This window comes from Arachis duranensis, chromosome 10 (genome assembly GCF_000817695.3).
Source record: "Arachis duranensis cultivar V14167 chromosome 10, aradu.V14167.gnm2.J7QH, whole genome shotgun sequence".
In the NCBI taxonomy this organism is placed as follows: Eukaryota; Viridiplantae; Streptophyta; class Magnoliopsida; order Fabales; family Fabaceae; genus Arachis; species Arachis duranensis.
The window spans coordinates 68,712,941-68,726,195 of NC_029781.3; the positions used below are offsets into that span (position 1 = coordinate 68,712,941).

At 36.5% G+C, this 13,255-nt stretch overlaps 3 protein-coding genes across 8 annotated transcripts; 1 reads left to right on the top strand and 2 right to left on the bottom strand.

Moving 5' to 3' along the window:
- The first annotated feature begins 1,002 nt into the window (after positions 1–1,002).
- LOC107470137 (autophagy-related protein 18c) lies at positions 1,003–4,221 on the top strand. Of its 6 annotated transcripts, none has more exons than XM_016089519.3 (6): positions 1,003–1,235; positions 1,401–1,494; positions 2,097–2,941; positions 3,049–3,301; positions 3,600–3,729; positions 3,819–4,221. In XM_016089519.3, exons 3-6 carry the CDS (start codon positions 2,156–2,158, stop codon positions 3,913–3,915), a joined length of 1,266 nt encoding a protein of 421 aa, XP_015945005.1. In that variant the 5' UTR covers positions 1,003–1,235; positions 1,401–1,494; positions 2,097–2,155; the 3' UTR covers positions 3,916–4,221. The 6 variants fall into 6 exon arrangements, with proteins under 6 accessions (XP_015945005.1, XP_020989478.1, XP_015945006.1 ...); XM_021133819.2 differs by having other exon boundaries at positions 1,401–1,466; XM_016089520.3 differs by having other exon boundaries at positions 1,003–1,160.
- A 453-nt stretch (positions 4,222–4,674) lies between these two features.
- Positions 4,675–6,735, bottom strand: LOC107470135 (uncharacterized). Its single transcript, XM_016089518.3, has 6 exons — positions 6,293–6,735; positions 6,046–6,154; positions 5,843–5,934; positions 5,455–5,713; positions 5,181–5,324; positions 4,675–4,995 (listed from the first exon to the last, which is right to left on the bottom strand). The coding sequence occupies exons 1-6, from the start codon at positions 6,634–6,636 to the stop codon at positions 4,903–4,905; spliced, it is 1,041 nt and encodes a 346-aa protein (XP_015945004.1). The 5' UTR covers positions 6,637–6,735; the 3' UTR covers positions 4,675–4,902.
- A 4,707-nt stretch (positions 6,736–11,442) lies between these two features.
- On the bottom strand, positions 11,443–12,707 carry LOC107470127 (uncharacterized). Its single transcript, XM_016089507.1, has 3 exons — positions 12,644–12,707; positions 11,947–12,131; positions 11,443–11,796 (listed from the first exon to the last, which is right to left on the bottom strand). Exons 1-3 carry the CDS (start codon positions 12,705–12,707, stop codon positions 11,443–11,445), a joined length of 603 nt encoding a protein of 200 aa, XP_015944993.1.
- Positions 12,708–13,255: the final 548 nt, after the last annotated feature.

Consider the following 13,255-nt stretch of genomic DNA (forward strand, 5'->3'; position numbering starts at 1 on the left):
ATTTTATTATCCATCTATCTTATCTTTAAAATTGTATCTTCAATTTGTAAGCTTTTATTTTGATTTAAATACTCTAATCTTATCTTTTCTTTAATATTAAGGTTAAAAATTGGTGAATGCAAAACTTTTACCCTCAACTCTAGTTCTTTTTGCATTTTTAGTTGTGGCCATTTTGGGTATTGGTTCGGTGGGTTTTGTAGGAATTTGGATGAGAATTAATAATATGTATGTAGTTTGGAGTGAATGTGGATGAAATTGGAGAAGAAGAAGAGAGAAGTTTTCTAAATTTAGAAGAGAAGAGAGGTTATGCAGAAATGGAATTGTAAAATTTAAAAAGGAGAAGGAGGCTGAACATGGATGGTTATCAGGTTTAATATATAGTGCATATCAAAATTTAATCAATTGTATTATCATACCAATCAATTGAATGTAGGAAAAAACCTTAATCACGTCACATTTAAATCGATTGAATGCTCATACAAATGGATTGAATTAGAAAATACCATTAGCCGCGTACAAACTTCAATCGATTGTATTATCATATCAATTAATTAAACTTTCATATATCATTGCGTAAGTCAATCGATTAGTAACAGAATCAATCAAGTGAATTAACTAAACCTAGATTGCTTTGATGATTTCAATCGATTGGGTAATATGACTAATCGATTGAATAAGAAAAATCCCACACATCTTGCAAAATTCGATCGATTGTGTATCAATTCTAATTGATTGAATTGTTAACAAATACGATTTTTTCAATCTAATACGTATGTAATGGATCAATGATAAAATTATGATCGATTAAGACGTTAAATAATATATAAGAGATTAATTTATAATTAAAATTAGGTAAAAATTATTTAACCGTTATTAAAAAATTTAAAAAAGTATATTTTATTATAGGACATTTAATAATCCATACGGACTATCAGCGAGCCATAAGTGCATAGTGCCTTGCGAGTTCCGACCTTAAACTTCTCGGATTAAATTAAATTACAATTACAATAACAGAAGCAAACAAAACTTGGAAGAGAGAAAGGGTTACATTACGTTCATACCATTTCGTTTGAATAACAGATTTTATTGAATTCGGATTTCGGAAGACAGCTCATTAATTCATGTTCACCTCATCGAATTCTGATCCTTCGTCGCCGTTGGTAACACATTCTGATCCTAATTCCGTTTCCGCAACACACCCTTTACTCCCAGCTTCAATTTTTAATCGTTTTATGGTTCGATTTCTCAATCCCCATATTCTCCGGTTCATATAATTTCGCTGATTTTGAGTGCCGCATCTAATTTCTGGTCAATTATTATTGGGTTCCGTGTTTTCTAAGTCAAAATTTGCATCTTTATATATATTTTTTAATTTTTAAACTGGTGATCTTTATATGTAGGTACATTGAAGTGAAATTTTGTTGCTGGGAAGAGTGAGAATTTGCTGTGTTTAAGTCAGAGTTCCTGTGAGTTTTGAGTGATAGGTTTACCCTGGTACTTTCTTGTCTCAATCACATTACACTAAGAATTCAAGTACCTGTGTAAAATATGATGCATTTTATTGGTATAGACACTCATAATGGGTTGGAACAATTACAGCTTTTAGCTGCATTACAAACTTGTATCAATCAGATATTTGGAAGTAACAATGACTGGCCATTAACTAGAATGAGAAGAGTTATCAGCCTATGTTTAATGATTGGAAGATTGATCAATCCCTTTTTCATTTCTTCATAATTAGGTTGCTTTTATATTAATGTGATATGTTTGCATGTTCACACCTCTATATCACTTAAACGACTGATCCATTTTAACTGAGGTCAATCAAACACATGATTTAGAGAACTCAAATGAATTGAAATGCTGAATTATCAAATTTAAGTGTCAAACAGAGTAGTTTGGGGTTCTGGAACTGATGCATAAAACAGGAAACTTGTAGAATTAGCAGGGCTTGCATGTAAGGTAAATTTCAGGTGCATAGATTCATGTTCTGTATGAATAATTACCAAAGTAATAATGGGTTGAACTGTGAAAACATTGCATATAATGATTTGTTTCAAGCAATATCAATGTAACTTTTTTGTCTCTTATAACAGAAATCACATTGAACACTCCATTTTATACCTTGGTTAATCCTGGTTGTTGACCGCTGCAAATGCTGGCAAGTGGCCCCCCATCTCGTATGGGTTCATCTGTTTCTCCGTCTCAAGGAATATTTCCACCTTCGAATATTGGAAATAGTGAATTCCTTAATGTTGGGGCCTCTTCTTCTTTTCCCCCGCCTGAATTAGATATGAACAAAAATGATGAAACAGATTTACTCTCAGTATCATGGAATCAGAACAGTGGTTGTATTGCTGCTGGGACAAGTAATGGTTTTCGTATCTATAATTGTGAACCTTTCAAGGAAACTTTCAGGCGTGATTTAAAGAGTGGTGGTTTCAAAATTGTGGAGATGCTGTTCCGGTGCAATATTCTGGGACTTGTTGGTTCTGTAGGTAATACCCATTACCCACCCAATAAAGTTTTGATTTGGGATGATCATCAGAGCAGATGCATTGGTGAATTTACATTCAGATCTGAAGTTCGCGGAGTGAAGTTAAGACGTGATCGGATTGTAGTTGTCCTTGAGCACAAGATATATATTTATAACCTTATGGATCTGAAGCTTCTTCACCAGATTGAGACTCTGGCAAATCCTAGGGGGTTGTGCTGTCTTTCTCACCATTCAAATACATTTGTTTTGGCTTGTCCAGGTCTTTGCAAAGGACAGGTTCGGGTTGAACATTTTGGACTAAATGTTACCAAATTAATCAATGCTCATGATTCTCAAATTGCTTGCTTCACTCTGTCAATGGATGGACTACTCCTTGCAACTGCTAGTGTAAAGGGCACTTTGATTAGAATCTTCAATACAATGGACGGGTCGCGATTACAAGAAGTAGGTTATTATACAATATTATAGCATAGGATAGAGATATTTCTTCAATAGGATTTGGTTTGATCTTTCATATTGATGTTCTGTCATTTGCTTTCTCTTTCTTGTAGGTGAGAAGAGGGGCGGATAGAGCTGAAATAAACAGTATGGCTCTGTCACCAAATGTGCAGTGGTTGGCAGCATCAAGTGACAAAGGAACTGTTCATTTATTCAACTTGAGAGTGAGAGTGTTTGGGGAGGATACTCGGCCAAACTCTCCCAGAGGGCCTGCTCTGGTCCATCAGAATTCTTCAACTTCTTTAGATCCCTTGGTTTCTCCAAATACCGGTGCCAATCCGAATTCATCATTATCTTTCATGAGAGGTACAATATATTTTCATAACTATAGGGATCATCACTTGGAATCATGGTAATTCATACTTTGGAGATTCAGTAATTTTGTCTTTGTCCAGTTTATCTATTAAAATCTATCCTGGGAGCTAGATTTTGTGTCTGCATGCACACGTGTGTGTTTAATGCTAATGTATCAATCATCTTATCAATCTTGATGGAATGTGTGCAGAGCATTATGTATATAATGTGATGAAATTGTGTTGTATGTTTATCTTTCTAGTGGGACAAAACTCTGGTTTGTGCTTATTGGTCTTCCTTAACATTGTAGGAGTTTTACCAAAATACTTTAGCTCAGAATGGTCATTTGCTCAGTTCCACTTGTCTGAACGCACAAAATTCATTGTGGCATTCGGATCGCAGTCTCAGAACAGTGTCCTAATTGTTGGCATGGATGGGAGGTACTTTTCTTACTCTTTTTGTATATTTGTTAACTTGGTTCTCATTTTTGTTCCTCACAGCCTCTTCTCTCTTTTTCCTGTGGCTTCAGTTTCTATAGGTGCAGTTTTGATCCGGTGCGTGGGGGTGCAATGTTGCAGAAGGAATATGTTAGTTTTCTAAAGTTTCAAAGTAGATCAACTATTTAGAGTTGTTCCACATCCTCACCAACCATTAAACTCTTCTCAGCCATGTAAATATGATGCATCCCCAAGATCAGGCATATGTGTAAATATGATCCCCCAACATTGAAGGCTTGGAGATACATTGCTGTCTATTACTGTATAAATCTTGTATATAGTAGAGACTAGAGGAAAATAAAATGAAATGAAATTGTAAAAGAACAATGCCCATGGCAAATAATTCACTTGTTGAATCTGCCATAACACCATTTCCGGCAAAATTTTTGAGTATCAGATCATGTTACAAATATTTGGCAAGTTTGCATAACATAAGTTCAAATCTCAATGCCCTTGATGTATTAAAATGTCTTGCTACATTTGCTTTTACGCTTATGTGTATTAATCAACTCGGTTGATTCCTGATTACAACACTTAGGTTAATTATCACTTATGCTTGTGCTTCATCTTTCACTGAACTTGCTCTCTCTTAACCATTAGAGGAGGTATGATTGTAAAATAATAATGCAAATTTGACTGGAAATATGGATATTCAGGAATGTAGGTTTTATTAATGAAAGAAGCCATTCACAGTAATCTTTTTACAAAGTTTTTGTCAACGTGATGACTAACCTGAACAAAGAGAGCACCACAAAATTAACTTGAAATAATATAAAGGAAAGTTGTGTCATAGAAAATTTGGCTTCTTGACGAGATGGAGAAGTAATTTTAGTGAACATTCCTTGATCAAGGTTGGCAGGTTGGAAAAAATTATTTGACCATATGAAGTGTGCAAAATTTACCATTGATTGACAAAGGTAACCTTCACATAGTAAATAGTACAATTTGACGATGTTCATTTGTATACATTTGTTATTCTTTGGGTAAACTAAGACACAGGTACACAGCACATAATTTCTCTATTCTGTTCCGTTCTTGTACAATAATATTCTGTTGGACGTTGGGGTGCTACTGTAGCACATATTATTCAACCGTAAAGAAGAATTATCAGAAGGGTCACAGCTTAGATCTTGTAAGTTTGTCATCAAAAACAATCATCACCTTCCCAATGACTTTCCTATCTTTGATAGCAGAAAACGCAAGGTTGGCCTGCAATGATCAGAAGTTCATGTTAGCACAGATGATATGCAAGTGGTGCAAATTTATAACTATCTACAGTTTTTCATAAAAGTATTTATGCATTCACACTATAGAAGCTGTATTGATTATTGAATTAGATAGGAAAAGAAAGTGATATTCAAATCTGTAGAAGAGCTGTAAAACGAATTCCTGACCTCTGACAAGCGGTAAGAATGAGAAATGTGGATGGAAATCAAGCCTCTTGCCAACCAAGACAATAAGTCTTTTAGAGAATCTTCAAGAACAGCTGGGCGATGTATCTTGTAGCTACCCCAATAAAGACCATGAACTGTCCAATTCTGGCAAAATGGTTTTAAATCAATGAAATATCAGTAATGAGGGATATAAACAAGTGACTTTTGAAGTTCGAAGGTTTTACGAATAAAGCATAATTAGATTAATCAAGACTTAACTCATGATAGAGTATACCTTAACAAGAGCTATGTTAGCAGGGATGACAGGAATTTCGCCGCTCGCAAACCCAATTATGAGAATCTGAGCTCCCCATTTCAGAAGTTTCATACTTTCTTTCGTAAGCTTGCCTCCAACCGGGTCATAGAGGACATCAACACCTTTAAGCCTTCTAGCCTTAAGGAACTCTTTCACACTCTCGATAACATTTTCACTGACCAAGTCCACCACATGATCAACACCAAGAGTCTTCAAAATCTGCACCTTTTCAGCTCCCCTGAAACCGAGTTATGCAAAACAATAAACATTCAACTCCAACGAATACCTAGTAAATGGAAATATCAATCAAATGCAGAACAATTATATCAGTCATATTCAACCTTGCATTGAAACAAATTAGTACTACCTAGCAACAGCAATGACAATGGCACCACACGCTTTTCCAATTTGAACAGCTGCAAGCCCTACACCTCCTGCTGCACCCAAAACCACCAACACCTACAATTTCATCAACTTTTCAACCACTCCAAAGAGATATAAACATAACCAACATGTGAAATAAATAAACAAACAAATAAATAAAGTAAAAATTAACTACGTATGACATACCTGACCAGAGGTTAAATTAGCTCTATGGACAAGTGCTACATGAGAAGTGCCAAATGCCACAGCAAGTGCTCCAGCAGCAACAAGATCACAACCTTCTGGCACACGAAACCTTCAACCCAAAAAATGGGTTAAAAACAAAGTTAATAACTTTACACGCCACAATGAACAATTTGTCAATTTCTCAAATTTACCATCAATTTTTGTTTTGAAAAGAAAAAAAGTAAATGAATTAGGAGGGGAATCTCACAACTCGTTCTCGTCAACAACAATGAACTCAGCGAATGAACCAAGAGCAGCAAAGGAACAAACAGGGTCCCCAACACGAAAGTTCGAAACTTTGGGGCCAACGGCGTCAACGATTCCCGAGTAATCGGATCCAGGTATGAATGGCAAAGTCGCCTTCTCCTGATACTTACCTTGGATCTGCAAGTAATTTGCAAAATTCAAGCTCGTAGCCTTGATTCTGACTCTTACAGAAGTGGGAGACTTCAACTGAGGAACTGGATGGTTCTTGGACACAATTATTGGGCTGTTATCGTCTTCCAAAGATAACGATGGATCACCAAGTTTTCTGCACAAAAGAGCTTCCATTTTCCACTATATGTCTCTGGATTATGTAATTCGTAATCTAAATTTCGAAGATAGAATAGACCTTTTTGTCACTTCATTTTAGATGAGCAATCATGCGGCAGACGGATATTTTTTTATTTAAATTAATTAAGTATATTATTTATCGAAATAAGTAAAAGACAGTGTTAAGAGTATCAGTGCTATGATATAAGGATAAATACGGTCGGATTGGTTTAGGTTTTAGAATTCAATTTTATAATTAGTTTGATTTAGTTTGAATTTATATTTTTTTATATGTATTTAAATTAAACCAAATCGATTAAGAATGGATTAATTCGTTCGAATAATTGAGTATTTAATAAAATAAAAATTTATAAAAAAATAAAATTTTTATCTTAAAAATTTTTAAATACAATAAATATGTAAAATCAATAGAAATAATTTAAAAATGTTAAACATTAAATATATTAAAATCTAAATACATTAAATACTGTAGAAGTGATTGCACTTGAAGAAGAAGTGCTTCCAACAACAATATTATTTAAAGGTAAAGTGAAGTTTGAGAAAGCTTTGCTAGGGTTTACTCCATAGAGTGAGGAAACTGCTGCTAGTGCTAGGGTTATTGGGTGAGAAACTTAAAATCATTAAAAGGTATATATGTTTTTAAAATCGGATTTCGTACTTCTAGAACCGTTACTCGAACTAATTACTAGAGAAAGGCATTAGTTTGGTTTGGGTCGGACCTGATTACCCGTTGGTTCCAGAACCAATTTAATTGGTTCGGTTCAAGTTCAAACAGGTAATCAGGTACCTGCTACCCATGCTCACCCCTACGATGACCCAAATTTAATTAAACTTATATCCCGGTGATTAAGTAATAAGTACTTGAAACATGTCACGATAAGAGTTGAATATATCTCAAGTGCATCCGGATATGACACGTAATTAAAAATTGGATATTCATTATACAAAATATGATCGTATTTTAAACAAGATTACAGTATCCGAGATGTGTTCGAAAACATAAACAAGGTTATACTAATTCGAGATATAGTCAGAGACACAAAATAGGATCACAATATCCAAAATACATGTCTAATTAACTAAGTGTCTCTACATCCTAGATGATTATATCCGAAAAAAAATATCTATATAAGGACTTTTCTAATTCCATCATTAATCACATTATATCTATCTCTCCACTTTTAATCTTTATACTTCTTTTTTACATACACATGGATAATAATGAGTTCTTTTTTATAATAAATTTATCCCAATGGAACAATAAGTAATGGTAAGGAAGGTGTGATATTTGAGGGTAATTCAACTGTGAGGTTGCGAACAAGCCATGTTGATTATTTAGACTTGTAGAAGAATGTCATACTGAGCAACATGTGGATAATAGGTTCTAAGGAGGTTGGAAGAGTTGCATATAGATTTTTATTAGTACAGTTGAGTGGAGGGTTTACTAACAAGATATTTTGGTTGGAAGCTGATTAGTATATAAGAGTAATGTTTGACGTACATGCTAGGCTAATGACACAACATGTGATGAAATAGTACGTTATGGCTCATGACAATGGTGGTAGTTGTGGGCTGTCATCTTCTAATCCACTCTAAAATTATCATATCAGATCTAATATTTGTATTTTTTAGGATCAGATCCGATCCACTCCCCACACAAATAGATCGGACATTGAATATATCCGGTTAAAATTAGAAAATATACCTAAAAATTTAAAAAACTAAAAAAAGTTCGAAACTTTTTTTTCACAAAGTACAAACCAGAACCAGAATTCAATCCACAGTAGAGAGAACTAGAAATTTCATACTTAATAATAGCACCAAATTTCACATAACAACAATCATACAAATCCAAAATTTTCTAACAATAGTACTAAAGAAACTTAATACCTAATAGTATCTAAAGTTACCTAGTAGTATTTAAATTTAAAATAAAAAATTAACCCAGATGCAAAAGGAAAGCCAAAAGCCAGAAGTTAAACGACAAAGAGGCGAGGAAAAACACTTGAACAGAGGCTAACGCCAGAAGTAGAACGACAAGGAAGTAAGGAGTGACGAGTGGCGAGCGGCGAGGCTAAGCAATGAAGGGCAAGGGATGAGCAACAAGCGGCGAGGCCCAACGACAAGGGGTAATGTTGAGTGATGAGTAGAGGATTGAAGGTGAGGGCGATTCACTAAGGGAGAGAGGATTGTATGATGCCGGCAGCACAAAAGAGTGATGTGACTGAGGGCCGAAAGAAAAGAGGACGTGGGGTGAGTGGGTGTGAGTGAGAGAGAAGCGCCGAAAGTGAAGGAAAGTAATTAGGATTCGTTTGATTTGAGAAAATAACACATATGTATAATATATTTTATTTATTTAATTATTAATGTGCAGATTTGTTGATCTTTTCTGCGGGTATCTACCTGAATCTGCAATCCGATCCTATCAGTTTCGGATCGGATCTTTATCTGCAACATTTGGTTCAGATCCGGATAAACACTGCGGATCTGCAAATCGACTCTGATTCATATGCACCCATATTTGCATCTGCTCCAGAGGCAATGTGTGAGACTCTGTTCCTCAGCCAAATCATTTTCAAACCAAAATCCTACTTCCTATCCTCTGGCTGTGAAGGTAGCCAGTCGTCGAGCAAATTCTTAATCCACTGCCATGTGGGGTGCCCATAGAACTACTGGAAGTCTAGAAGTCTCTGGTGCAACCCTTGATTGGTTCACCATCTGTGCACAGGCCAAGATGATAAACAAAATCCTTCAAAGTAATTGTTACCTTACCCCACGGAAGGTGAAAATTGTGGATCTTGGGCCTCCACTGTAACGACCCACATTTTTCAAAATATAAATATAAATAAGTTATAATTTATTTTACAAATTGGAGTTCCTTATTTTTAGAAAGTATTTCTATTCGCTCTGATACCATTAATTTACAAACAACAACTATCATTCAAGAAGATTTTAACATAAACTTAATCAAACTCAACTAATAATCAATCAAACCAATATTTACTTATCAAATTCACATTTAATTATTATAAAATTACCAAACCCTACCTCCACATTAAATTAAAATACTCGAAGTTCCGGAGAAGCTTTCTGACCGAGCTACCGAAGAAGAAAATGTCAAAAATTATGTGTGCCTCCTAGAACTCTAATTGGACGAACTCAAGGGGAAGGGGAGCTACGTCACTGTCAACTTCTACCGAACAAAAGTGATATCAACGTATAGAGGAGGAAGACACAAACACTTTTATTGGATTAAATTTTTTATTAGAGTTACAGATCACAAGGAATCAAAACCAAAATTTTTGGTGTGGGTCACGGTTTCTTCATGTAAGCATTCGGTCTCTCTCTCCGTATGAAAGGAAAAGAAGCCAATGAATTTTGATGATGATTATATGTGATTAGCGAAGTATTTCAGTTTTAGGAATATTAGGTGTAACACCCTACCGCACAAAACTTTACGCTTAAGCCGTAAAACAGAGGTGGTGTGGTATTACGGCCTTTAAAATAAAATATATACTTATAGTAGCAAAAAAAGTATAATAACTAGGAGCCTTGAAAAACAGGTGAAACAAAATTTGCAAAATGAAAAGCGCAACGCTCAAAAAACGAGATTACTTACGTGCTAAGAAACTCAAAGCTTATAAGTATAAATAAACAGAAAGTGGGATTAGAGAGTCAATGATGCAGAACGACTAGCTTCTAACTCAGCCTCTAAAGCCAAGGTTGGCCAAAGAGTATTACACACACACACACACACACACACACATATATATATACACAGAATCCCAAAACCCTAACTCTCGATAAACCTCTAAGAGGATCAAAATAAACAAGTCATTTGGAGAGAAAGCTAAGTATATATACATATGAACTATACAGCAAAAGGAACCCTCTTGACCTGCATCTGAAAAATAATAACACAGTATGGGGTGAGAACCAGAGGTTCTCAGCATGGTAAAGGTGCCACACACATAATATATAAGGTCCTGGGAATAACAGAAGCAATCCTAGAACACCGAGACTCAGGCAGTGCTAGCACAGGTGCAGTGGTCAACCTCTGTTTCAATGCTAGAAAACTTTCTTCACACTAAAGATTCCAGACGAAAGGTACATCTTTCCTAATCAGCTTGGTTAAAGGTAAGGCAAGCTGTAAAAATCCCTTAACAAATCTCTGATACTAACCTGCCAAACTAGAAAACTTCTAATATCTGTCACCGAAGTTGGTTGCTCCCAATTCATCACTACTTCAACCTTAGCAGGATCTACTGCTATTCCCTAATTGCTCACCACGTGGCCAAGAAACTTCACTTTAGTCTTCCAGAACTCGCACTTATATAGTTTAGCACACAACTTCCTATCTTTCAAGATTTGTAGCACAGTCTGTAAGTGATCCACATGCTCATCTTCTGTCTTAGAGTAAATAAGAATGTCATCGATGAATATGACAACAAACTTATCCAAAGACGGATGGAAAATTCTATTCATGTAATCCATGAATATTTCTGGAGCATTTGTCAACCCAAAAGACATTATTGTGTACTTATAATGTCCATAATGTATCCTAAAAGCAGCTTTGGGAATATCCTCATTTCTAACCCTTATATGGTGGTATCCGAATTGCAAATCAATCTTAGAAAACATGCCGGCTCCTTGTAACTGGTCTTTTAGGTCATCAATTCTTGGCAACAGATATTTATTCTTCACAGTAACCTTATTCAGCTGCCGATAATCGACACACAGGCGCATACTTCTGTCTTTCTTTTTTACCAGTAGCACTGGCGCTCCCCACGGGAAAACACTTGGTCAAATGAAGCGTTTATCAAATAGATCTTCCAGTTGAACCTTCAACTCGGCCATTTCTAGAGGTGACATCCTATAAGGAGCACTCGAGATCGAACCGGCTCCAGGCACCAACTCAATTGCAAATTCAACCTCTCGGTTAGGTGGAAATTCATCAATATCATCCGAAAACACCTCTGGGAACTCACAAACAACCGAAATCTGCTCCAAACTTTGATCATCACCCAAAACACTCGCAGTTAATAGCATGATACCCTGGCATTCAATCCCAGAATAATTTACTGTCATAGAGTTCAAATAGTAGCTATTCGCCACAACCGGCCCTTCTGTATCCTCTGGCATAAAGCACACTGATTTCTAAAAACAGTCGAGTATAAAATGGTTCTTAGATAACCAGTCCAACCCCAGAAAGAGATCAAGACAAGTCATCGGCAGACAAATCAGATCATGCACGAATTCACGTTGTTGTACTCAAAACGGAACTTGTGGACATCCTAACCTAGTCACCATAGATTCATGGGTAATATTATATGCCTTTAAATCATAATCCCAGACCACTATTTTCAATCCTAATTCATCAGCCTTCTCAAATGCAATGAATGAATGCATTGCTCTAGAATCAAACAGTGCACTTAAAACTTTACCGGCTATCTTACCACTACCTCTGATCAGTGTCTCTGACCCCTCAGCACCTGCTGCAAAAGTAGTATACACTCTCCCTGGCTGCTACACTCGACCAGTCTCATACTTTTTTCTTTTCTGGGTAGCCCTAAGCCAGGTTCCCGGGTTGTCCATAGAAGTAGCACACTCCCAAACCCAGTCTGCATGGAACTCCTGGATGATGCTTCTCGCACCTCGACAGTTCAAGTTCTGCTGTGGCTGCTTCCCAAATCTTCTTCCCTGATTAGCATTGTTATTCGGTCTCCTAAAACTGCCTTAACCATGATTAGGTTGCTGAATGAATCCCCACGCTTAAAGTTCCTTCCTTTTGGTGTAAAATTTCTCCCTAGAGTCCTCTGGAAGGGCATCCTCATGCTTCCTTTCTCTACTGCCGCCTTTCTCACACATTTCTCTGCCACCTTACTCTTGTTTACAAGTTTAGAGAACACCCTGATCTTCATTGGTGCAATGGAGTTCAGAAATTTACTCCGAAGGCCTTCCTCATACTTGATGCATTTCTATTCAGCAAAATCCTTTGGAGCACCTTGACAAATACGAGAAAACCGGCACAGTTCTTCAAACTTATTAGTATACTCAGTAACAGTCATCTGCCCTTGCTTAAATTACATCAATTCAAGTTCTTTGGTGTTTCTAACCAAATTAGGAAAATACTTCTTGAAGAACTCTGTTCGGAACAATTCCCAAAAAATTATAACCCCATCAGGCTATAGAATACGCCGCATCCCCTGCCACCAATACTGAGTCTCACCTTGTAGCTGATAAGTCCCAAATTCAATCCATTACTCCTCGGGATCCTGCTGAGCCTGCAGTGCCCACTCCATAGCTTGAACCCAATTGTCCGCCTCAGTGGGATTTGAGGTCCCCTTGAAGGTTGGAGGGTGAACCTTCAGAAATGTGGCAAGTGTCATTGGGCCTTCTTCGCCATTATTGTTCCCGTAATTACCATTGTTTATCTGGTTTTCCAACGCTTCAGCTGTTGTCTGCATAGCCGCAGCCATATTTCCCAAGACAGCCATGAAATCTACAGGGTCATTCCCTATCGTGCCAGGATTTGCATTACCTATTCTACCCCTGCCTTGCCCGCGACTGCGTCCGCGAGTCGACATCTGGTTCCTATACACACCAAACAAGTGAT